General features: G+C 38.0%; 1 protein-coding gene across 6 annotated transcripts in view; it reads left to right on the top strand.

Moving 5' to 3' along the window:
- The window catches only part of KLHL3 (kelch like family member 3), a 250,916-nt gene that overhangs the window by 30,271 nt on the left and 195,181 nt on the right, over positions 1 to 25,464 (top strand). For all 6 annotated transcript variants that reach the window (XM_081035613.1, XM_081035620.1, XM_081035618.1 and 3 more), the window contains one exon: positions 1,219 to 1,370. In XM_081035613.1, coding sequence (XP_080891739.1) covers positions 1,325 to 1,370 — 46 coding nt within the window. In that variant the 5' untranslated portion in view covers positions 1,219 to 1,324. The remainder of the gene's footprint in view (positions 1 to 1,218; positions 1,371 to 25,464) is intronic.

Raw genomic sequence — 25,464 nt, 5'->3', positions numbered from 1 at the left:
GGTGCATAAAGGCACAAACACTGGGCAGGGTGCTAGAAGAACTATGTTTTAGTCCTGTCCTGCCACTACATTGCTCTGTGACTTTGAAAATTACTTTCCTTCTCTGGGCCTTTGTTCTTCATCTCTGAGATAATGTCTCTTCTCTGAATGTGAACCATTACTGAAACACTAATCCTGAGGCAGCCTCTTTATCCCAAAAGAATCTTTTTTTTTAAATCTCTCTAATTAAAATAAAGTTGAATATTGCATTATAAAAATACTGTAGTAGTACTGTAGAAAAATTCACTAAAGGTGAGTAATAGTTGTTTCTGGGTAGTGAGTATATGGGTAATTCTAAATTTCTTTTTTATGTTGTTATATATTTTTGAGATTTATTACAATCTGTATTACTGAGTTGCAGAAAATGCAGTAAGTGTTATGTTAAAAAGAAATATATTGCATAATGGAGACGTTTCTTCTTTAATGTGATGTGGAAATGTTCAGTTGTTTTGAATTCATATTTAAATGAATATATTTTCTTTACTTGATGCCATACCTATCTTGGGCTTGAACTCTCCCTGCAGCATTTACTAGCTTTGTGACCTTGGGCAAGACACTTAAAGTTTCTGATTTTGGTTTTATTACTTACAAAATGAAGATAATAACACATACCTCAAAATATTGATGTGAGGATTAAATGAGAAATGGTTTATAAAGTGTAAACTCAGTGTTTAGCATAAGAGATATCATATGTTTTTTACCCTTCCCTAAATTAGTTACTCGGTAGGACACACACAATAAAGTATTTAGAATGTTATGCATCAGTTTTCATTTGTTTTACTCTTTAAAAAATGTGAGAATATATTTAAAAAAATATATTTTTAAAAATATATTCTCACAATTTTTTCTTGTTTGTATACCAAGAACTCATTAGGATAGTTAAGATTAGTTTACGAAAATAGCCAGTCTTTTCACAGATATCAAAATTATTGTTTCATGAAAACAAAACAGCTGTCTTTTTTGTTTTTTTGTTGAGGAATCATTTGGATTTGAAATAACAATTAACAATACGAATATCTGAGTCTGTAACAAATCATCTGTTAAACTTTAAAACATGAATTATTAATAAATTTCAAAGTTAATTAGACTAAAAAGCAAATTGAGAAGTGTATCACGATACTTTTCCTCAGAATCCGGAAGTCCTCTGAGTTGGCTATCTGTTCTTTTTCTCTGTACCAGTGAATTTGAACTGTGGCTGTGGCCTGGACTCGGCATTCAAACACGACAAATTGACCTCTGCTTGTAGAGATGTCTTGAAGATGCTGAAGAACAAACAATTCACTGAATGGGAGAAACTGTTTCATGTACAATAATTTGGGACACCAATTGCAGTAAGTGTGCAAGATTTTTTTATCATAATTATTGACTCACTGTATCTTAATCAAAACAAGGAGTTGCTGGGCATTTTTTTTGTGCTTTATAAGTGTGCTCTACAGTCAGGTATAAGTTATTTTTATCTTAATTTCATAGAGTTGTGTTTATGAGAAAGTTATTCACTCCTCCAAGAGCCATTTTTCAAAATAGAAAACAGATTAGTTGAAAAGTCTTCACTTTATTGTATTATTTTGTTGAGTACCTATATAGTCACAGATTTAATCTTTATTTTTGGTCAAGTAGCATGTGCAGTCTTGTAATTTGTTAAGGATTCTGAATCATGACTTAGAGGACTTTAACCAAAATCTCAACTCTGTCACTAGCTGGTTGAAGCTGATTATAGGACTTTTAACCCCTGTGGAACTCAGGGTTTGTATCTGTGAAATAGGGCTACCCAAATGCTCAGCCTACCTTGAGGTTTTGAGACTTATTTCAGATCTCAAAACTTTCTTTAAAGAATGAAGAATTACATTGATACATAGAAAGTGTTTATTAACAATAGTTAGTTTAGTCTCACAATGCGTACGTGAATGCGTGGCATTTGTGGTAAAATTTCTCCTGAAATCCTCATTTTCCCCCTCTCCTATTCCCAGCTTCAGGGCCCTCTAGAATCTAGAATTACATTTCAGGTTATAAGTTGGCCCTGAGACCAGAGAGGGATATCAGAGATCCTTCTATCAGGTGAGACCTGGTTGAGACATAATGACCACCAACCTAGGGCTGCACATCACAGGAAGGAATTCAGTAGGAGGGGAGACTCGTGGAGGTAATGGTACATGTGCCTGACAGTGTCTGTTGAAAGCAAGCTTCCAGCACTTATAGAAGTACTCCTTACTTTTAATGACATTGCTTCCTATGTCTCCCATTCTGTATCAGGTACAGGTTAAGTCCCTTGGGTCAGCAATGGGCAGTGATTCCAGTTATGTCAGGTTGGGAAATTGGTGGTGGTGTTGGGGGGGGAGGGGACTGTTTTGGGAGGGGGTGGGGAATGAGCAAGCGGCGGTCAGAGAGCCCAGAGGATTTCACCCTTAGTTTGGTTAAAGCTGATTGAATCCTGCTGTTTGCTGGTGGGTGATAGAACAGCCTTCTCATTCCTGGTCTCTGAGTGTGACCAAAGCAGGAAATAGATATTGCTTTGCTCATTGCCTTCTTCAGGAGGGCATCTTGTAGTTCGTTGGGAGAATCTGATAAAACTTGAGGTCAGGCAAGAGCATAATGTGTTTGGAGAGGACAGTCTGAGCACTGCACTGCAGAACTGGAGGATTGACACCGAGCGAAAGTCTAAAGAGCATAGGATAAATCAGTCTGTGACAGGGGTTGCTCTGTGACAAAAACTCAGTTTTCTCCTTTACAAAATTATAAGCTCTGAGGTCCTTTCTAGTTTCCCCTTTCTTCCTCTTTATCCTTTCGATATGCCTGTAATGGATCTGTCAAATGCAAACTCCATCATGCAGTATGGATAGGTTACCTTGGTAAACACAGGGGCTGCAACGCAAGTGGGTCCTGACAGGCTGCTGCAGGGACTCTGCATCTGGTTTAGGAAATAGAAGAGCTACTATAATCTGTATTGTCAAGGCCCTGAAACCTCGGTGCAAGGTGGCCGTGAACTAACTGGATCAGTTTCAGCTGCCGCCAACCACACCCTGTTTCCATTTTGAAAAGGAAGATGCTTCTAATTTAAATGTCAGTTTGGATGTCTGCTCCGATGCCACCTTTTTTACTCTCCCCTCTAGCATTCCATCAGCTGAGATGGTGAAATAGAACACTGGGCAATTACAGTTGAGAAATGGGATTGTATATTAAAAGTTTCTAAATTTTACTGACTAGATTCCTCTCCCCCCACCGCCCCGTACAGTTGCTCTTGTATCTTTTTGGTTTTTGAAAAAGCATACCCCTTCCCCCCATTTTTAAATAGGGAACTAATTCCTTGGATAGTTGGAATACTCTGTTATGGGACGGAGCTCCTAGAAACAACTGTCCCCTTTGGACTGGCACACAGACAAATGGCAAACCCACAGAACTACCATGGAGTTATTTCTGAGACCCATGGCTTTTTTTTTATTCTTCCCGAGGTCATGCAGCTGGAGACTCTCCTCATGTATACTACTTTTCAAGAAAGTTGCATTAATCAATGCAACTTCTCCTCTGGGCCTGTGCCTCCATTACTGGGATCCCTCCGAAGGCTTTTAAAGCCAAACCTACCCTCTGGGGGTCAATACACAATGGTTGAACTAAGGTAGAATAACTTGATCTGATGTTGGAGGTTTCATTAACGGGGGAATTGATGGTTAGCGAAACTCTGGTGGTTTTCTTCTTTATCCTGTGGGGGAAACAAAACCAAACACAATCCAATGAAAGAAAGATTAGAGGTAGCTTTGATTGAAATGCCTAACTATACATTTGAATCGATCACAATTTTTTACCCATAATCCTGTTTTTCTTGTGCTTTGCATAATTTCAGCTTTCTTTCTTTTTGACCAATTATTAGTAGATTATGTCTCCTAATAGTTTCACTTTAAACTTCCTTTGTCTTTCATAATCAGTGGGCTTTTATTAAACACTTAAATTGTGCAAAAGAAATCACTTATAAAAATAATAACTTTAAAGTTTGGGAATATTTTTGGTGCATTTTTTAAAAGTAGAATTTCCCCTATATTCATATACAACAAATGCACATAGACGTGCACATTTTGTACTTACTCTGACATTTTTGTAGCATATTCCAAATCCTGAAGAAAATGTTTTCTTCCCTGGGTATCTAGAAAGGGGAAAAAGACATTTTGTCTACATTTCACTGGAATTTAGTAAAATTTAGTTCAAGTATTCAAACCAGGACCAGAAAACTAGTTAGTTATAGACAGCAGGTCAACCCAGAACATATGAATTCTTGACTAAGATGGAACTACTTTAATATTCTCAGTTTAAAAACTCCAGATGTTTACCTTTACAGAGTAATAGCACTTGCGCCCAGGAGGGGCACTCAGTCATTTCCCAAAAACATCATTTCAGCGGGCATCATTAGAGGGCATATATTCAGATGGCAAGACCCCAGGAACAATATGAAGGAGTTTGCAGTTAGCTGACACAGTGGCAATATATGAAAAGCTTAGTAGTGCACAGATGTGTAATAATAATATAGGTACCATCTGAAGTAATGCCCTAAGACATCAGAAACTTGAATGTCATAAGATACTAAGTAGTGCCAGTGAAGTGACAAGACAGCACATCGTCACCCACAGGCTGTTAGGAGCAAGTGCTAGGACTTCAGAGGAGACAGAAGCTTGAGTGGCCCACTTCCTGTTCAGCATGGGCCTTCAACTGAACTTTGACAAATATTAAAATTGAAAAGCATGAGGTGTGTGTGGATGCAAGTGAGTAGGAGGTGGGAATTAGAGATGGGATGAATAATGGTGGGATATGGATAGAAGAAGGAACTAACATTTATGGAACACTAAACTGTGTGCCAGAGATGTGCTTATCCCTTTATCTCATATGTGGGGAAGGCATTCCATGACCATTCAGTGGTGTGGAATGCTCGGGTTAGATTGCCTGGATTTATACCATTTATTATACCATTTATAATATACCATTTATTTATACCATTTATTAGATATATTAGGTATTCCTCTAAGCCTCGGTTTCTTGATTTGCAAAATAGGTACAATAATAGTGTTTATTTCCAGAGTTGTTTTGAGGATTAAATGAGATAGCCCACAAAAGCACTTAAAACTTGTGCTGTGCTACATATCAAGCACTCAATAACTATTAGCTACTATTATTATTGTGATAGTGGTTGTTATATGTAGATCCAGGTGAAGTTCCACCTTTCCTCAGAGGTTGCTAATCTAGCTCTTCTTGATTTTCTTCCCTTGTGAACTTATAACCTCTCTAATACACTTTTGTTTGTAGCTGCCGTGTTTCCCCGAAAGTAAGACCTAGTTGGACAATCAGCTCTAATGTGTCTTTTGGAGCAAAAATTAATATAAGACTTGGTCTTATTTTATAATATAAAACCCAGTCTATAATATAATATAATATAGTATAATATAATATAATATAATTAATATAATATAATTAATATAATATAATATAATTAATATAATATGTAATATAATACCGGGTCTTATATTAATTTTTGCTCCAAAAGATGCATTAGAGCTGATTGTTCGGCTAGTCTCATTTTTCGGGAGATACCAGAGTGATCTCCCCAAACACCCCAACATCCCAACACCCCATGGTGTTTACTTTCATTTGGAAAGTACTTTCATTTGGAAGCTCCTTAAGATCAGGGATCTTTCCATCTGTCTCCCATCCGCAAAGTATGTAGCCTAGTGTCAAACACATAGTAGGTGTGGAGTTGATTAATTTTATAGATTGTTGCATAGGGAGAGGCTATTAATAGTTGTGCTAGAGGGTATGTGTTGCTTTGCACTGTTTCCCTCAACTCCATCCGGCAAATAAAAGTAATTGATGAAAGAAAGATTTCTCCTCTTCTGATCTCTCCAGTAAGTCCTAACACCATACCGGCCATCATGGGTGAAGTTAACCAATTACAGAACTGCAGACCAAGAGAAGATACGGGAAATCTTCTTGTCTAACATCTTCAGACAATAAAACAGTAAGAGTCAGAGAGATTATATTACTTGTTCAAGGTCATGCAATCTATTGGTAAGAGTCAGGATTATAATCCAAATCTTCTGATTTATAGTGTAATCCATAAAGGCCTCCAGCAAATGGACTAGAGTGCTATCTGGTATCTGTAATACCAGATAAATTTAAAATTTAATAGTTAAAAAAATTAGTCCGAGTAGTTGAGACTGGTGGCTTTTTTTTTTTTTCTTTTACCAGGATACTTTGTATATATGGTTCTGAATTCATTGGGTGATGGAACAGTCCTTTTACTTTGTATGTGAGGGCCATGAGGGCAGAGCCATAGTCTGTTTTGTTCACTCTGGTATCATAATGCCTAGAAGAGTACCAGGCACATACAAGATGTTCAGTGAGTAATTGTTGCATGAATGGATTTGCTTTGTTGGCAATAGTGGCTGAGACTTCAGTGGAGAATGTTTGTGGCTTCTAGAGAGTCTAACCTTTAAATATCAGACCCTGGAGAGAAACCCTATACACAGCAGGGAAACTGGCTGTGGCAGGAAGGTAAAAATGAAATGCTTCCCTTAGGGGAAGAGAAAGTTTAAGTGAGAGAGTGTGTATGAAACTTTTGGAACTTCTTGGAAGAAACATGCCTTACGAATAAATACAGGGCCAGTTGGTTCAAGAGGCTGGAATTTCCTCTTAGCCCCTTTTCATATCTCAAATAGAAGCCAGAAAACATCAGCAGAATAGTTTTGGTGGTGGATAAGGTTCAGGTTTTTTCCCACCTTGAAATTGTTCCATGTCCCCAGGCTAATAAGAACAAAAAAGAGAAGATCCAAGCCTTATAAAGGGAAGGTAAGACTAGGACCCCCTAATATTCCAGATGTTTTTCAAGTTCTAAGCATGAACAATAAGCTTCATAGGCCAGGCTCTAGACAGCTCATGTTATCATTTAATCCATTACATGAGAAGGCTAAACAGGACTTCCCATCTCCTATTCCTGATCTTCAACCAATGAAATCAGACAGTGATAATTGAACCAAGAAATGCCCTGCCTCTTACTTTGGGGTATGCCACTGGTTAGCATGAGTTAAACAGTCTTTGTCTGAAGATTGTATAGAAATGGATAAAAATATAGAAAGTCCAGCCATGTAGTATGGGAGAGAAAGCACTAGTTCAGAATTGAGGAAATATAGATTTGATTCTAGATCTGTCATTAATTAGTTATATGACCTTGGGCAAGACCGGGATCTCAGTGATCTCACATCTAATGACAAATGAGATGGCCCCTAACGTTTCTTTCAGGTCTGTTTGCTCTTTTTAAATATTTTTTAAACCTCAGGGTTTAATTATACTTTAAAATCTTTGTTTTTCATAATTAGTAGAATAGATGAAATTTCATGAGAGGTTAAGAGAAAGAAAGATGAACATCGGAGCTAAAAGCAAACGCAGTCAGCACTTAGGACTGTGGCTTAGACTGCCACTCCAGAACGCAGAGGTTTGAAAGACGAGCCGAGCTTTAGAATTACTTAAACAGTTTAAAATGTTATTTATTTATGAAAAGAAATCTTTCAGAAATCATTGGGTAAGTGATAAAACCAAACATGCCAACCATTCCCACTTTCATAAAAGGAATACTTTGTAAAAGAAAGCTCCTTCTTAAGTATTGAGTTCTCTTGCTAAAGCCACTGTCGTCTTTTTTTTTTTTTTTTAACTTTTAACCCATGCAAAATTTATTCTCTGGAAAATTAAACTGCCATTAAAACCTCCTTGGATTAATAATTGTAACAGTTTTTACATTGTTTACACAGAGGTCAGTAATTTCTTTTTGTAATACAATTATACAAAAGGAAAAAGGCGCTGAAGACAACCGGTATATGTAGATAATAGAAAAGTAGGTATGAGAATAAAACGCAATATACAGCACATTTTCAATTACATGAAATGATTAGATATATGATCATTCTGTAAAATGAGTTGTTTCACACACATATCTGTTTATATTTTTGACCAAAAGTGCATACTGATATGTGACAATAATATAACATTGTTGCTAACCATACAGACATTTGTATATTTTAATAAGATCCATTAATGGTGTAGAGTCACTGGAAAATATGTTGGAGACAGTTTAAGACCAAGAGGAATGTTAATTAGCCAAGCATTTCTTCAGGTTCTTTAATAGAGTTTTGCTTACAGAGCATGTAAACGTCATCACACTTTAATCCATTATTAGAAAAATAAGTTAGAAAGCGCTATAAATATTATGCTGTTAAGGAAGCTTCTTGCCTCAAAAAAAAAAAAAAAAGAAAGAGATGAAGGAAGGGAGGAAAAGAAGGGGAAGGGAGGGAGGAGGAAGGATACAGGGAGGGAGGGAGGAAAGTAAGATTTTATTCAAATTTACATCAAGTAAAAGATTCACTAAGTTTTCCGTAGAATTACATTATTTTGAGAAATAAAACACAATGCGAGAGCACTGAGCAGTAATGAACATCATGGTTTTAGAAAAAGGATAGATCCCAACATTACCAAGACCCTTAAAACTCATAACTGTTCTTCATCAAGACTAATTGAACTGAAAAGTAATATTGATACTTTTTTTATTTCAAAATTCTAGTAAATATCCAAAGTTTGGCTATGACAGCTTTAAAGAGTCTTCAAAGTTGTTGCCACTACATTATTTTCACCACAGAAACAAGTCATCTCAATAAATTTATGCAGAAACATTATAAATTAATGGAACTACTGGAAACTATTGGAAATTTTCTTACTAAATTTATAGTAATGTTTATAATTTCAAAATACTGTTTGTAGTATTACCATTACTTTCTAGCTGTGGGAAACCATTGTAGTCTTACATTTGATTTTCATGTATTTTCCTCTGGGAATAGAAAAGCAGGTTTTCAAAAGTAAAAAACCCTTTTGCTGGACTGCTATGAAATACTACCAAACTCCAGAGTATTAGGATGAAAATGTGGGTTCAGAATGTACGTAGGCTGTACATGTGATCTGTCCTGAAGTTCCTTCTTGATTTTAGGTAGCACTGGGGATGTCCTTGAGAGAAAAAATAGCCAGGGATTTTTCTCTGGTGATGAGTTACACTAGCAGGCTTCATCTCTCACGTAAATGGTAACCTTTGCTGAGTGTAACCCTAGCTCTTTGTAAAGAGAACAGAATTAGACTCCACCAAACGAAGAGTCCAAGACCTTGGCAATCTTACCCTGGAAAGATGACAAGATACATAGAGCTCATACAAACGAACAATGACGATGCCTTTAGAACATTGCCTGAATCGCTAGGATGTTTGCAGAGTTATGCTAGCTACATGGGTATAGTGTAGGGGCAGTGGTCTGAAAAATAGAACATTAGATCTATTTAAAAATGAACAACTGAAGAATCCGATAATAGCTACATTAAGCAAAAATTGGGGAAAGAGAAGTGAGGTAAGGCAGGTTAGCAACATCCGTTTCAAATGTTTTAAAAATGTCACATTAGTGAGAATACTTAGTGAAAATTCACACAATAAGCTAAACTTGATGCACTCCATTTAAATGTTACTTATTTGATTTGATGTAGAAGTTTATCGTGCTGTTCCAATTCATTTTCTTTTGTGTATTTTATGATTTTTGTCTATTTTAGATTTGTTCATCTACTATTTGATAACAGATGCCATATTAAGTAACCTTTATTCATACAGAAAGATAATTAATTTGAAGTGTCCACAAAGCAACAGGTGTTGTGAAAGATACTTGTTTTATTATTTTGTATTATACGTAACAAGAGAAAGAGGAAGAAGAAGAACTAGTTCAGGAAAGAGGTACATGAGTTAAGTTCAAAAAGGAGTTGTGAGTGTGTGTTTTTGAACAAGTCCAGAGCTTCAGCTTTCTATGGCTCACTGGTGTCAGTTGCTAAAAAATGAATGAATGATGGTTTTGAAAAGTAAGTGAGGAAGTTTTGGTGCGTGGGAAATTATAAACACTCACTTCACCATTTCTTCCTGCGTTTATCGAGACCATTTTCTAGCAACAGTGGGCTTTTATTTTTCCCGAGCACTTGATTTTTTTTTTTTTTAACCATACTGTCTTCATGTTTGGCTCTGTCTATCTTTTGTTCTTCTCTCTCTTGCTTTTCAGAACAAGATATCACCTCTTTTTATTTTCAACACAGTAATGTGAAGGGCGAGCTATTGTTTTCTAGATAACTAGACATTTTACTGATCATACTTAATGTTTGCCTCTTCCCCAGTGTTTTGTCAACTTTCTTGATTTCACACAGTGCCAAGGAGCTCTTTGCCAAGGAGATTATTACTCGTGTGCCTCCAGGGTAGAATATAGTACTCACTGTCCTGGTTCCTCCAAGGGCTGAATGGGGTTTTGATATAAAACCACTTACTCCATTTTAAAACCTAACGACTGCACTCTAACTAGCATACAGATTTCTATTTGGATATTTAAGGGGCTCAACCCTTACTGTACTTGTTTTCCTGTCGTCAAGGTCCACATGTCCATGGCCTTTCGCAGACTGCTTCTCCATTAAAGGAAACGATGCCTGCTCATAAATTAGGAATGTCACTACTTCCTCCCCCTGATGCTCAGGTTCTTGTTGTATGGAAACAACTGGGACATACCTTGAAACTCTTGCCCACTGAGAGGCTCCTTTGGAGCATATACTCTCTCCTGTGACTTGATGTTTTAGGTCAGGAATTTGAGAAGCATTAGCTGGGCGCTTCATCTCTGAGCCACGTGTTGTCAACTGGGGCCCCTGGGCCTAAAGAATGCATTTTTCCAAGGTGGTTTCTTCACTCCCATATCTGGCACCTTGGGGCTATTTTGTGCCTGTCTGTATGTCTGTCTGTCTCTCCGTATGGTGTCTAATCCTCTAAGGCCTCTCCACATGGCGCGGGCTGTTCCAAGTGTGGCGACCTCAGAGTAGTTGGCTTTCTCACATGGAAGCTTAGGGTTCTAAGAGCCAGTGTTTCAAGAATCATCTCTCTTTTAAAGAAAAACTTCCCCCACTTTGTTTTTCAGTGATTTCTTGGGTCCTCAATTATGGCAGCATAGGAACTAATTTTAAAAGACTTAATTTGTAGAATTCTTCTAAATAAAAAACTCAGCCCTTAGGGTTCAAATGCTACGATAAACAGATGATTGGTTTGAATTATGCGGCAAGCTACTTTTTACTTGTTATTGTTAGAGAACTTTTGAATTTAGCTAAAGATGGGGTTTAGGTTTTTTTTCTTTCTTATTTGAGGATAAAAATTCGAAATTGAGCCAGTCCTGGGGCAAAGGAGCCGTGGTGGCAGAGGCCCAGACTCCAGGAGAATAATCTACAGTACTCCCTGGTCTCATTCTGCAGCACCTGCTGTGACTGCTGATGACAGACGTCAGGAGAAAACCTGCCTGGAGTTAGGAGCCTTACTGTCTTGGAAGCAGTCAAGTTTCATCCAGCTTTTGGTGGAACTGTCCAATTGACAGTTTGTATTTTGCAAGCTCTCCCCCCTCTTTTGTCTGCTCCCTCCCCAGAACCTGTCCCTCACACTTAGTGTTTCCTTCCTTTAGATTTAGCCCTCCAGAGCTACCTCTTACTCGGGCCCACATCAAGGCTGGTTTGTTTTATATTAATGCTCTGATAGACTGGGTCAGGCAAAGACACATATTTATCCATTAGTATGTTCCACTTCTCCGTTTGTCTTTAAACAGGAAGAGCCATTACTTTAACCCAAATGACACTTCCTGTGGTGGCACTTTGAAGCGGACAAGCCAATGATCATCGTCTTGGAGGTGGAAGATATTAGTTTCCTTCTAAAGTTTTTCACATCCTGCTAAATTCAACAGAGACTGACATTTAACCCTAAAACAATGATTTATTTTGATATGTAACCTAAAATAGAAAGAGGAAGTTTGTCCTTATTGATGCCACTGGTTTGAGTACATAAGTTTTCATGATATAAGATCATGCCTGGTTTTTAAAAAGAGGCTTGCCATGTCGGCCTGCCCTGCACACACGCGCAGTTATTGCATGAGGCATACTGTGTGGGCAAGGACAGCTAGCACCACATACTGTCGTTAGCTGGGAGTCGGGTTACCCACCACATGGGCAGCAGCATGTGCGAGAGCTGTGTGTAACTAGAAGAGTCCTAGACAGGAGAGTTTGTAGCATTAAGCAGGCTTTGCAAATTAGAAATAAAGTCAAATACCAGGCACAAGCCTCTCTGAACTTGAATTTTAGCAATTGTAAAATGAGGTTAAGGCACTGTACTAACCACTTCATATGCGTTTTCTCATTCATTCTTCACAAAAATCCAAGATGTAGAGTTATTATTATTCTCCTCTTACAAATAAGGAAACAAACTTAGAGAGGTTATGCAAATTGCCCAAAGTCACATAACTAGTAAGCAGTGGAGAGAGGAACAAATCCACACAGTCCGTCTCTAGAGCGGAGAGCTCTTAACCTCTGCTATGAGAAATATACTTCTTTGACCTTCTTGGGAATTAGGAGGAAAGGGGATGTAGGTCCTAAGGAAAAGCCTGAAATTCTACTTTATAACTAGCCTTCGGGTTTGGAGGGGCCTTATAATGACATGAACAGAAATGTCCACCAAGACTGTTCTCATGCACAGGACACTGGGTCAGAAACTTAACTCTGACAGTGGTCTTTGCTTATTGCTTAGATGTACGAGAAAGTATATGTGGTGTTGAGATAAACTGAATTAGACAGTATGTGAAAATCTTTTGCAAAATGTGAGAGAGATGTGTGGTAACTGTAATGATTCCATTTTGAGATGTGAAATAGCTTTAGGTCAAAGCCTTAAAGACCCACACCAGAGGTCTTGGCAGAGGTAGAACTGAAAGTGTGTTCAGTAAATAAAATATTTAAGAGACCCAAAGGGTAAATTCTCACTAGGTCCTGCCCTCTCACTGCAGAATGTGGTGTAATGATACGCCACTTCAGTTCTTTCAAGAAAGTTACTAAAGAATTACACAAGGGGAGGGGAAGAGGGTGATTATGATAGGTTAGTAGGACATACTTCTTTCCTAACTTGCTCCTTTTAGCACAGTTTAGTTTAGCTCACTGTCACCTTGGCAGTGTTGGACTGTGTTAGAGACTGAGAAGCTGAGTACACAGCAGGGAGAGAAGTGTGGCAGTGACAAGCTCGTGAGAAGGCAAGGGGCAGTTTGAAGTGCCAGGGGGTTGGATGGTGGTGTCATGATAGTAGACACGTGCAGAGCAGGAGCTTTTCAGGGAGGTCATAGAGAAGCTGGACTTTAGAGAGAGCTGAGAGAGGAAGTCAGGCTTTGCAGCTTTGTGCTTAATCCCTGGTTCGTACAGTCACATCTGGGACAGTGCAGAAGTGATGTCCCCTAGAAGCATTAAATCATTGTATATTAGAGCCCAAAATGACCTTGGAGCCCGTCAAGTAAATTTAGCCCCTCAGTTTTGGTTTAAAGGGAATTTAGAGTGATTTAAAAACAGTTTTGATATTTATGTCCAGCTGTAGTATCACTTTATTTTGCATTTTTCTTTCCTGGTAGCAATCCTATCCATAAACGACCCTGTGTGTGTATATCTCTTTGTGTTTGTGTGGGCTTGGTTTGTCAGACAATAGAGTGAAGGATGGTGATTTTGGTCACCCTTTAAGCTGCGGAACTTAAATTAGTCAATCTGCAGGTCTTTATTGGGTATCCACTCAATGTATTCCTTTGTTTCTGAGGGCTGGACAGTATATGTTAGGCACGTAATTTGGATAGCCCTTTGCTTTCCAGGTGCTCACATGTTCTGTAGGGAAATAAATGACAATAATAGCCCCTCAAGCACCATGAAAAAGCATTTGATGGTTTTACAGTGGTTCTTAAAATTTAGTGTGAACATGCATTAAAGTGAAAGTCTCATTAAAATGCAGGTTCTGAATCTGTAGGTCCAGGTTGGGGCCTGAGATCCTGCCTTTCTCACAGGCTCCCAGAGGAAAATGATGCTGCTGGTCACTGGACTAGGCTTTGACAAACAGCATGAGCAGTCTTCACACTGGTTCAAATGAGAGGCAGGCACAGGGAATAGCAAGTCAGTTTGGCAAGAGACAGAAGGTTGAAAAGATTGGTTAGGATCAGATCTCAAAGAGCCTTGAGCTCCAGGGGAAGGATTTAAATGATATTATGTGTTAAAGAATCATTGCAGGTTTCTGTACGGGTTATACAGTGTCATGATAGGACCTGTACTTAAGGGAGATTTATTTGTCATCACGTATAGGACAGGTGGGGTTGAAGTTTCATATTAGGTATCAAGGAGTTAGACACACAACTCCTGGTCTTTAATGGCAAATTTGCAGAAATTGCCAAATTTGCAGAAAGAAAAATTTGCAGAAAGGAGAGAGGAGAGGACTGGCCACAAGGACGCTTTACATACTGGCCCTGGGTGGGGGACTGGGAAGTTGTTTGGGTCATAAATCTCATTAATCCATCCAAATTCCAAGATCCTTGCCATTCCCTTGTTTATTTAAGGATATAACCATAAACTATGTACTTGGTAAACTTCGCTGATAGATCCAGCTCAACAACATGTACTGAGAGCCAGGTGCCGCGCGTTGCTATCTCAGGTACTGGTGTGTCTCCCAGAGCGGCTAATACCGGGTCCTGCCCTTCAGATCCATTGTAATGTCAATGGGTGGATGAATTCTGCTTAACTTTCCTATTTTAACTTAGGATAAAATAATTCACCCTCGATTAGACTATTTAAAATGCTGGGACATGATAAATACAAAATATAGGATAGTGATGACAAAAGTTAGGGGAGGAGGACATACATAATGTGAGTTATTGGTATTGTCCTAGCGCTTGGGTTGAGTAATGGGATTTATTATTAAAAATAAATAAAATAAAGCAGTAACTCAAGTAGAAGAGTGGCATACGTATTAATTTTATAATTTAATTCAAAATATGAATTATGTGTTATGCACCTGAAGTCCATTTTTTAAAAACTACATACATACATTTACATAGTCAAAAGTAATCATATACTAAAATTATATAAAGTAATAATATACTTAATTATATACACAAACATAATCATGGAGAATCCATCCTCTCTGTAGGGTCTGACAAAAGTAAGAGAAGGAAATGAAAATCACCACCTCAGCCTACATCTGTGTAGTATATCAAAATGCAGATGATTTGAGTGGTTATGTCTGGCCTGAGGCTTGGTGAGATCAGGTAAGGCAGTAGCCCCAACAAAATATTCTACTATTCTACTATCTGATTTTCTGTTCATGTAGTAATTTACAGAGTGCCTTCCCACATCAGAACATGCTTGCCTGCCATTTACTCAGTGTTACATCCTTGGATTCTTGAACCTGAGGTCAGAGTTCCCACTATGAATTTAATGTCCTCAGAGTATTGTCATGTTTAATAGTCTCCTGACATTAGATCTTATGATATTAAATCTTTTCAAATCATTAAAATGACACCAAAGTATGAAGAAATATATCCTGGAAGGTCAAATCCAGTTTCAAAATAAAAGTGATAGATGAAAACAGTTCCCTTTTTGTTATATGTCCTAGTAAGTGAATGGAATTCTGGCCAATTCTACTGAACTGTAGGAATTACCAATTTTCAAAGACTTAGAATACTTAATAAAATATAGGCAATAGTAAAACTACTCTGAGTATAATTTAATTCTTTTGATTCATAAGGTACTTCTAGATACTTGGGATGTTTTTTGCAAATTAATTTTCTAGAAAATTGAAATAAACCTATGAGTGCAAAAAGATTTTTAAAAATAAAAGTAGTAGATGCTTAGGATGAAAATTAAAAGACTATATAAGGTATAAAATGAAAAGTAAAAGTTGACCTTTTCCAGTCTCCAATTTCTACTATTAACTTTAATTGTTTCTTGGGGCCAGCCTGGTGGCTCAGGCGGTTAGAGCTCCATGCTCCTAACTCCGAAGGCTGCCGGTTCGATTCCCACATGGGCCAGTGGGCTCTCAACCACAAGGTTGCCAGTTCAACTTTTCGAGTCCCACAAGGGATGGTGGGCTCTGCCCCCTGCAACTAGAAAATGGCAACTGGACCTGGAGCTGAACAGCACCCTCCACAACTAAGATTGAAAGGACAACAACTTGACTTAGAAAAAAAAAAAGTCCTGGAAGTACACACTGTTCCCCAATAAAGTCCTGTTCCACTTCCCCAATAAAATCTTTAAAAAAAAAAACAACTTTAATTGTTTCTTAATATCCTTCAAGATATAATTATACACACATACGATTATGTGTGTAGCTTTACTTTTTCATAAATGCAGTCATACTCTGTGTGTATATATATAATATATATAAAATATGTTTTGTATATTATTTATATATATTTTATGTATATATTATATATATTATATATATATCTTGCTTTCCACTTAATATATCTGTGTCATTTGATAACAGCACATAAACATCTAATTTATTCTTCTAAATTCCTACATAGGGTTTTTTTTTATTTGGTTTATAATAGTTTACTTAATCGATTCTCTGTTGAAGAATATGTGGGTTGTTAAAAATGATACTTAAGTGAGTATCTTTATAAATATACCTCTGCATACTTTTCTAAGTATGTCTGTAGCAGTGGGATTATAGGGGGCAAAGCGCATGCATTTTAAATTTTAATAGTTATGGCCAAATTGCCCTTTTCTAAAGGGTACATTTTCAGTAGTTATTTGAGAATAGCTTCCTTATAATCCTCATAATATGATATCTCCTTGTTTTGTAGACTTGCATTTCTTTAATCATAAATGAGATATACATTTTTGTGTGTTTATTGGTCACTTTTGCTTTCTCTTCTTGTAAAATGCCTGTTGAGAAATATGACCTTCCAAACTGAATGGAGAACATTCACAATGTATTTTTATAGCTGCACTTTTACAATTAGACTCCATTCAAGGTGAATATTTAACTAATAATCTTTAGAATTTTGAGATTATTCTTTGTTATTGTTATTTTTTTACACGATACATTGTCATATCCAATATCTAGCATCAAGATGATGACATCGGTCTTTCCTGTTTGATTTAATGAATAGTTGTATCTTACCCAGACTTCAGTCTAACTAGAGTCTCATGCAAATTTGGAAAATTCCTGAAGTGGAAAACTCCAAAAAAAAGAATAAAAGAATTGGAGGACGGTTGTGATAGTTGACGTCACTCACTCTCTCTGTCAAAACAGTACACTCAACCCTCCCACCCCCCAAAAAACAGTATACACTTTCTTCCCACTTTGGTGAGAAATAATCTTGGAAATAAATTTGTACCCAGGGGTATAATTCTATAAGTTTGGCTCATGCTTTTTGGGGGCATCTATACGGTATCTACCACATTGTGCCCGCTTAGGAACTGTCCAAGAAGAACAACAATGTGTTGGTACTTGGTTTGTCAGTGGCTCGGGGCGTCAGTGGGACATAGAGCTTATTCTTGCTGAGGAATATGATCCTCACTTGATTCTAATTTTGTCTTCGTTGTGCAGTTTTTAAATAGGAGGACAGCTGGCGTTGGATAAATCTGTCCTCACAAGCTGTATGAGATTGAAATAAAATTAAATATTTGGGGTTAAATCCTAATGCATAAACGTGGAAATGACTGATTAATCTTTTGATAGTTCACTTTCTGCATCTTGGTGAAAAAGCACTCCCTGTTCTTTGCAAATTCTAAGAATAGTCCAATTCGAAGTTTAAGATAAGCAGAATGTGTGCCCTAATTTCCCTAATTTAAGGTCTAGCATTTCATGAGACGTAAAGCAGAGTTCTTGCTTTTTACCCCATCCTTAACACTGCTGATAAAAATGACCGGCTATACATACCTGTTTTTGTTAGCGACCTCTCTTTCTTTGTTTTTCTCCCTTGAATAAAAGGTTGTTACTAATGAAATAGTGAGGCCCACACTTCTGCTTGGGTTGGGATAATAATCCTGTGTTTAACTCAGAAACTTTATAAATGATGGGACCCCAAGCTCCTAGTAAATTTTCCCCCAGGTGACTAAATGTCTTGCCAATAGCTAAGGGACAAATAAGGGTGGTGAGCTCAGAGAACATCAGGTTGCTGGCTTTTCTTCAGCCGACTGGATTATTAAAGTAGAAAAACACTAAAAATAGACTAGGGCACAAATTCTCCTGCCAGGGTTTGAGTATTGAGATAACTTGTCTTCTCTTCTGGTGTTGACATCATCCATTGTCCTAATGCATCATGCAGATAGGAGCCAGAATGAGAAACGGATTTGGCCGTGGACTAGTGTCAGTAAAAATCTGTAGCCCTGTCCTGATACATGGCTTCTTGTCAGGCTCAGTTAATTAGCCCCTCCAGTTCCTCTAGGACATAGCTAAATGCATCAAGGTGAGAACTCAAAACCAAACGCAGGGCCAATCTCAGGAGAAATCACTCGATCTCTTCTAGTTTCAAATATATCTTTCCTAGTACTCTTCCATGTCAGCTGAGTGTCAGTGTTTCCCGCAAGGGATGAGATACTACCAGAGTTGGAAAAGTGGGAAGACCTCTCAGGAACTCAGTTCTAGGAACTGATGATTTTACAATGATCCAAATAACCTACATGGTGTAAAGATTCTTAGGAGTTTAAATTCCTTTGCTGGATTTCTGTTTCTATTGTTGCTTCAGATGTCCAGAGCAGAGAGCCTTTGCCAGTCAGACTTAATCTCTGGATCTCATTTGAGGGGAACTCCATGCAAACCCATACCTTCCTTATATTTATCCCTTTTAGTTTTGTAGAAAGTTGCCTTTAACTGGAATAATGCTACTTTACACCGATTAAGTGCTTGCTACTCACAAAAGACTTTCACATATTTATGTCATGACCTTCAGGATAGGTCTGTAAGGAAGGCTGATGTTATTCCCTGGTTAACTGCTGGATTCAGAAAAGCCAATAGATCCAGACATTGGTGTTAAGAGCAATTGGTTTTAAGAGCTGTGGGAGCTCTGGGATTTCTTGGTCCACTCAGCAATGTCCAGTCTGACACAGAGCTCTCCAAGTCTGGAGGTTTATTCTATTTTTATAAAATAATTATTTAAATGTTGCAATAAAAAATTCACTCTTGTTATAGAAAATTTGTAAAATATGGCAGAGAAGTGAGAGGAAAAAAAATCAACCACAGACTCCGTACACAAAAACAAATTCCTTGGGCTTCCCTAGGTTTTTGACTAAATAATGGGATAGAAGAAAAGATCAAATAGGTCTTCAGTAATGCTTATTCTGTCTCTACCTGTTTCCTTGCATTTACCCGTACCATACGTAATAGATGTTTTAATCTAGTCCCCAGGGATCCTTCACAGGTAGGTATTGGCTCTGGACTTTTTGAGCAGAGCTCTAAAAGGTGAGCCAATATCCCACCCCTGGTAAAGATCAGCTATTTATTGTTCTCCTTTCATGACTCTTTTTTAACACAACTCTTTTCCTTTCATTCTGGCTATATTAGTACAGTTTCTCATGAACTTTTCCTGATAGATAGTTGTCAATTTCCAGTTTTAATGTTACCAGCAGCCCTTTTACCGATCTTTCTTCAAATTCTGCCTGGCTTCTGCAGTGTAGAGAGTCTAAAGCCCAGATAACACTGAAGAGAATGAAAGAATTGCTCTTTCTCCAATCTCCCACACACCCAACATGGCACTTACAAGGTACACATGACTGGAGACGGGAGTGCTGGGAAGTGCAGGCGCTTTAGCAGCTCCAGAGGGTTGGAGCCAGGAAATACTGAGTTCCACTATATCTTTGAATCTCCTTTTGCATGTTGCTTAGTGCTTTAATAATAGATGTTAGATGAATGTTCACTGATGAGTGAGTGAGTGAGTGAGTGAGTGAGTGAATGAGTGAATGAGTGAATGCATTTGGTCCTGAGAGTAGAGATGGGAAGCCACTACACTAGCTTCCTATAAATTAAAGGCATCAGGACTGTATTCTCTGTCTTGTACCCAATTAGGAACATTTGATTGTCCTCATTTGTAGGATCATTCTGCTATGAGAAAACCCAGCCAACCAGCAGCCTTGGTTTCAAAGGTACTCACAGCTTCCACGTTGTCTTTCTGCTTTTCTGCTGCTGTTGTCCTCACAAAGAGCCCCTTGAGGCTGGGTTTGTTTGAAGTAGATCACTGCTCTCCGGCAAGGAGGAGCGTAAACTGGAATGACAGCTGTGTGCAAAGAGGCTAGGGTATCCACTAGAAAGGATGGGAAGGGTCTCCTTATTCCCCCACTCTGGTGCAGCCCCAGCTTTCAATTAACCACATGTGGGGAGTGTGCGTCCTCCGAACAGGAGGACAAAAAAACACGTAACCCTGAGTCAACCACTAATAATTACACATCAAATCTAAATGGAAATGAGATAAAAGGCAGGGCAGAGGCCAAAGTCTCATGGGGAGCAAAACATTTTTAGCTGGAATGTAAAGAATTTTGGTATTGGCATTTCAAGGAAATTCAAGCTGCCCTTTTAGTATAGGAGATAGGGGATAGTTATAGTTGCTTGGTCAGGATTACAACTTTACTGATTACAGAAATCTAATATTAATTTTAGCATTGGCTTTGTTGGAGAATCTTTGTAGACTGTAAATCTTTATGGAGAGGTATGTGGAACAGCACAGTTTTTTCTTGGAAGCTTAAGACTTCTGTTTTACACACTGTTGGTAGATGTACTTTTGATTGTCCTGGATTGATCAGTACACCTAAATACAATAAAAAGACTTTAGGTCCATGGTGGTTACCAGAGGGGGATGTGTTTGGGGGAGGTTAAAGAAGGTAAAAGGTGTCAAATATATGGTGAGGAAGGACATTAGACGTTGGTGGTGAGCACACAATGCAATATACAGATGACGTATTATAGAATTGTACGCTTGAAACATAATCTTATTAACCAATGTCACCTCAATAAATTTAATTGAAAAAATTTAGGTCCAATAAATGAAACTTCTTGTTATCATGGATAAACTGAAAATTTCCATGACAAGTATAACCTTCTACTCTCTGTAATAGATTACATGGTTATCCCACATAAGAAAAACCTAAAAGAGTTCATTACCACCAAACCAGCATTACAAGAAATGTTAAAGGGACTTCTTTAAGGAGAAGAAGAAGGAGGAGGAGGAAGGGGAGGAGGACGAGGGGGAGGAGGGGAGGAGAGGAAGAAAGAGAGAAAGGAGGAGAAGGAGGAGAAGGAGAAGGATCAAAACTATGACTAATAAAATGGCAATAACTACATATCTATCAACAATTACTTTAAATGTAAATGGATTGAATGCTCCAATCAAAAGATATAGGGTGGCTGAATGGATAAGAAAACAAGACACATACATATGCTGCCTACAAGAGACTCACTTCAGGTCGAAAGCCACACACAGACTGAAGGTAAAGGGATGGAAAAGATATTTCATGAAAGTGGAAACAAACAAAAAAATTTGGGGTAGCAATACTTATACCAGACAAAACAGACTTTAAAACAAAGGCAAGAGACAAAGAAGGACCCAACAGTTCCACTTCTGGGTATTTATCTGAAGAAACTGAAAACACTAACTCAAAAAGACTCATGCAGCCATATGTTCATTGCAGCATTATTTACAATAGCCAAGATATGGAAGTAACCTAAGTGTCCATCAATAGATGAATGGATAAAGAAGAAGTGGTATATATATACAATGGAATATTACTGAGCCATAAAAAAGAACAAAACCTTGCCATCTGCAATAACATGGATGGATCTAGAGGGTATTATGGTAAGTGAAATAGGTCAGACATAGACAGACAAATACCACATGATTTCACTTATGTGTAGTATATAAGAAACAAACCAGGGCTGGCTGGGTGGCTCACGCGGTTAGAGCTCCATGCTCCTAACTCCGAAGGCTGCCGGTTTGATTCCCACATGGGCCAGTGGGCTCTCAACCACAAGATTGCTGGTTCAACTCCTTGAGTCCCGCAAGGGATGGTGGGCTCTGCCCTCTGTAACTAAGATTGAACACAGCTCCTTGAGCTGAGCTACCTCCTGGGTGGCTCAGTTGTTGGTTGAAACGTGGGCTCTCAACCACAAAGTTGCCAGTTCAGTTCCTTGAGTCCCACAAGGGATGGTGGGCAGCGACCCCTGCAACTAAGATTGAACACAGCACCCTGAACTGAGCTGCCTCTGAGCTCCAGGATGGCTCAATTGGTTGGAGCGCGTCCTCTCAACCACAAGGTTGCTGGTTCCCGCAAGGTATGGTGGGCTGCACCCCCTGCAACTAGCAACGGCACTGGACCTGGAGCTGAGCTGCGCCCTCCACAACTAAGACTGAAAGGACAACAACTTGACTTGGAAAACAAAAAAAAGTCCTGGAAGTACACACTGTTCCCCAATAAAGTCCTGTTTCCCTTCTCCCCCCCCAAAAAAAGAAACAAACCAGAAACAAAGTTATAGATACAAAGAACGTTGTGATGGTTGCCAGATGGGAGGGTGGTTGGGGGGATGGGTGAAAACGGGGAAGGGATTAAGAAGTACAAATTGGCAGTTACAAAATAGTCATGGGGATGTAAAGTATAGCATAAGGAATATAATCAATAATATTGTTATAACTATGTATGGTGTCATATGGGTACTAGATTTACTGGGGTGATCACTTCATAAGTTATATAAATGTTTAATCACTATGTGGTACACCTGAAACTAATATACTATTGTATGTCAACTCTAATTGAAAAAAAAAATTTTAAAAATTAAATGATATGACTAAACACCAAACTTTAATTGAAGATCTACTGTGTGCCCAGTATTTAGCTGCTGGAGAGTGCTATGGAAGAGCCAATAAAAGGAAGAAACATAAGTGTCATCCTACAGTTACAGTAAACTAAGTGTATCCTAAATGCAATCCTTACTAATCTTTAGTTTTCCTGAGTAAGTGATTCCTTAAGTAAATAATACAGGATCACTACAATACAGTAAACTAAATGCAACTGATCACACTCTCTCCCTACCCCATGGTATAAAAATTTCAAAAGCCATTCAACTTAGCCAGTATTTTTTTGAGCATCTTATGTAGGTCAACTACTTTGTTTTGTTTCATAGCTCCAGACTACTTCTCTCTCTAGTTTCAGTCAGTTATTTAAAAATTAAATGATGCTTATTGGTCATGACAGAAGCTGGGGAAATTCAGTATAATCGTATTTCCAGTAGTAGTGCAAAAAGGCAAATTGTCCTGGAATGATTCATTAGAAATATGGTCTCCCTCATCAAGGCATGGCATGCTTCGTCAGAACAGAATTTATGTGATGTGATCATGAGTGCAGATGGCTGAAAGGGCTCTGTTACCTGTAGGAATCTGTGACTCAGCATCTGGCCTCTGGAAGCTGGTTCTTAACCAGGCTGTCAAAGATCAAGGCAAGCTTCAGGGCATCTAAGCCAACTCCTTAAAATTTTCTTTTAAACAGACAAGGACCTGAAGCCCAAAGAAGAGAAGCCATTTCACACACACACACACACACACACACACACACACACACACACACGTAACTAGTTTTGCATCCATTAACAAATTCATTTCAGTATTTCTGGTTACCTCTTGAATCAGTTTTAGTATATGTGCTGCCGAAGCGAGCACTTCAATCAGTTTTTAACATCTTCCTGGTTCTGTCTTTAATTAATGAGTTACATAAAAACTTTGATTTGTATTTGTCTGAGTTATAATATACCTTAACAAAGTTACCCTTTAATAGAAAGAACCAGGATTTTTGTAAGTGCTCTCTGTTTCTTCCTTCACTGCGAATGGATATCTGCCCTGTTCACATGGGTTTCTGATGGCTAAGTGATCAGCTGTGATTTTTTTCTCACATTTTTATATGTTTGTAGGCCATGTGGATAACATCTTTTTAAAAAACTAATTTATAGAGATGAATTTCATGTAACATAAAATTAACCTTTTTAAAAAGAATGTTTCTTATAAACTAACCATTTTAAAGACAATTCAGTGCTTTTAGTCCATTCACAATGTTGTACAATCTCTGTCTAGTTCCAAAACGTTTCCGTCGTTCCAAAGTAAAACCCCTTGTCTATTAAGCAGTTTCTCCCTATTCCTCCCTCCCATACCCCCTGGCAGCCAACAGTCTGCATTCTGTGTCTATGGATTTACCTATTCGGGATATTTCATTTAAATATAATCATACAATATGTGACCTTTTTAGGAGATCTGTTCATGATGTAGTAGACGTCACTAAACCATTCCTTTTTATGGCTGAATAATATTCTGTTGCATGCATATCCCACAATTTGTTTATCTTTTCATCGGTTGATGGACATTTGGTCTATTTCTTCCTCTTGGCTGTTTTGAGCAGTGCTGCTATGAACATGCATGTACATCTACTTGTTTAAGTCTTTAGTTCTGTTTTTAGTTCTTCTGCTTATATATGTAGGAGTGGAATCGCAGCATCATACGGCAATTCTCATGTTTTACTTTTTGAGGTACCGCCAAATTGTTTTCCACAGAGAATGACTTAATTTTACATTCCTAGCAGCAAAATTGGAGAGTTCCAATTTATCCACATCATTGCTAACCCTTGTTAATTTTCATTTTTAAAATTATAGCTACCTTAACAGGTGTGAAGTGGTCCATCATTGTGGTTTTGATTTACGTTTCCCTAATAGGACTAAGGATGTTGGGTCTCTTTTTATGTGCTTGTTAAACATGTGGAATTTTGAACAGTATATTACATTTTGAATATGCTAGGGAAACTGGCCGTTGAAAAGAACTCAGTGATGGTTCCCATTTATATTACAAGTGATTATCCCCTAATTTATGTTTCTTAATGTAAAATTTTATACATTTAAGTTTTCTTAAATGATTCTATAGAGAAAGTTGTCTTTTTGGACATAAACTGGAGAGGATTTTTTCTATCCCCTACATGACACTCTTTTCAAGGTATTTTCACAGACCATGCCTGAACCTTCCACAGTATCAAATACGTGCTCTTAAGGAACTCAGAAAAGTGTTGCTATGGTGATAATGTCTGTCCGTGTGAAACACTGCTGTGAGATCTATTTTATGCACTAAAATATCGAGTTGGAGCTTTCTCTTTGTAAGATTTATTTGCTGGTTTGCTTTTTAAATGTGGATATATAATACATTTTAAATAATAACTATAACAACAACTAACGTGTTGAATATTTATTAGATGCCAGACTATACGGGGCATTTTATGTAGATGATATTCTTTAATCCTGGTAGAACGTTAGCTCCTAAGGGTAGGATCTTGTTCTTTTTGTCCATTGTTGTATCCCCAGCACCTAACACAGTACTTGCAACAAAGCAGGTGTTCAGCAAATGTTACCGAATGAATAAACAACCCTTTGAGGTAGGGTCTGTTACTATCTTCATTTTATAAATGAGGAAGCCAAAGCTGAAAAATGTAAGGCAATTTTCCTGAGGTCATACAGATGGGCAGTGGTAGAGCCCAAATCAGAACTCAGGCAACCTGTTC

This window comes from Rhinolophus hipposideros, assembly GCF_964194185.1.
Source record: "Rhinolophus hipposideros genome assembly, chromosome: 23".
NCBI lineage: Eukaryota > Metazoa > Chordata > Mammalia > Chiroptera > Rhinolophidae > Rhinolophus > Rhinolophus hipposideros.
This window is presented reverse-complemented; position numbering and strand designations above follow the sequence as displayed.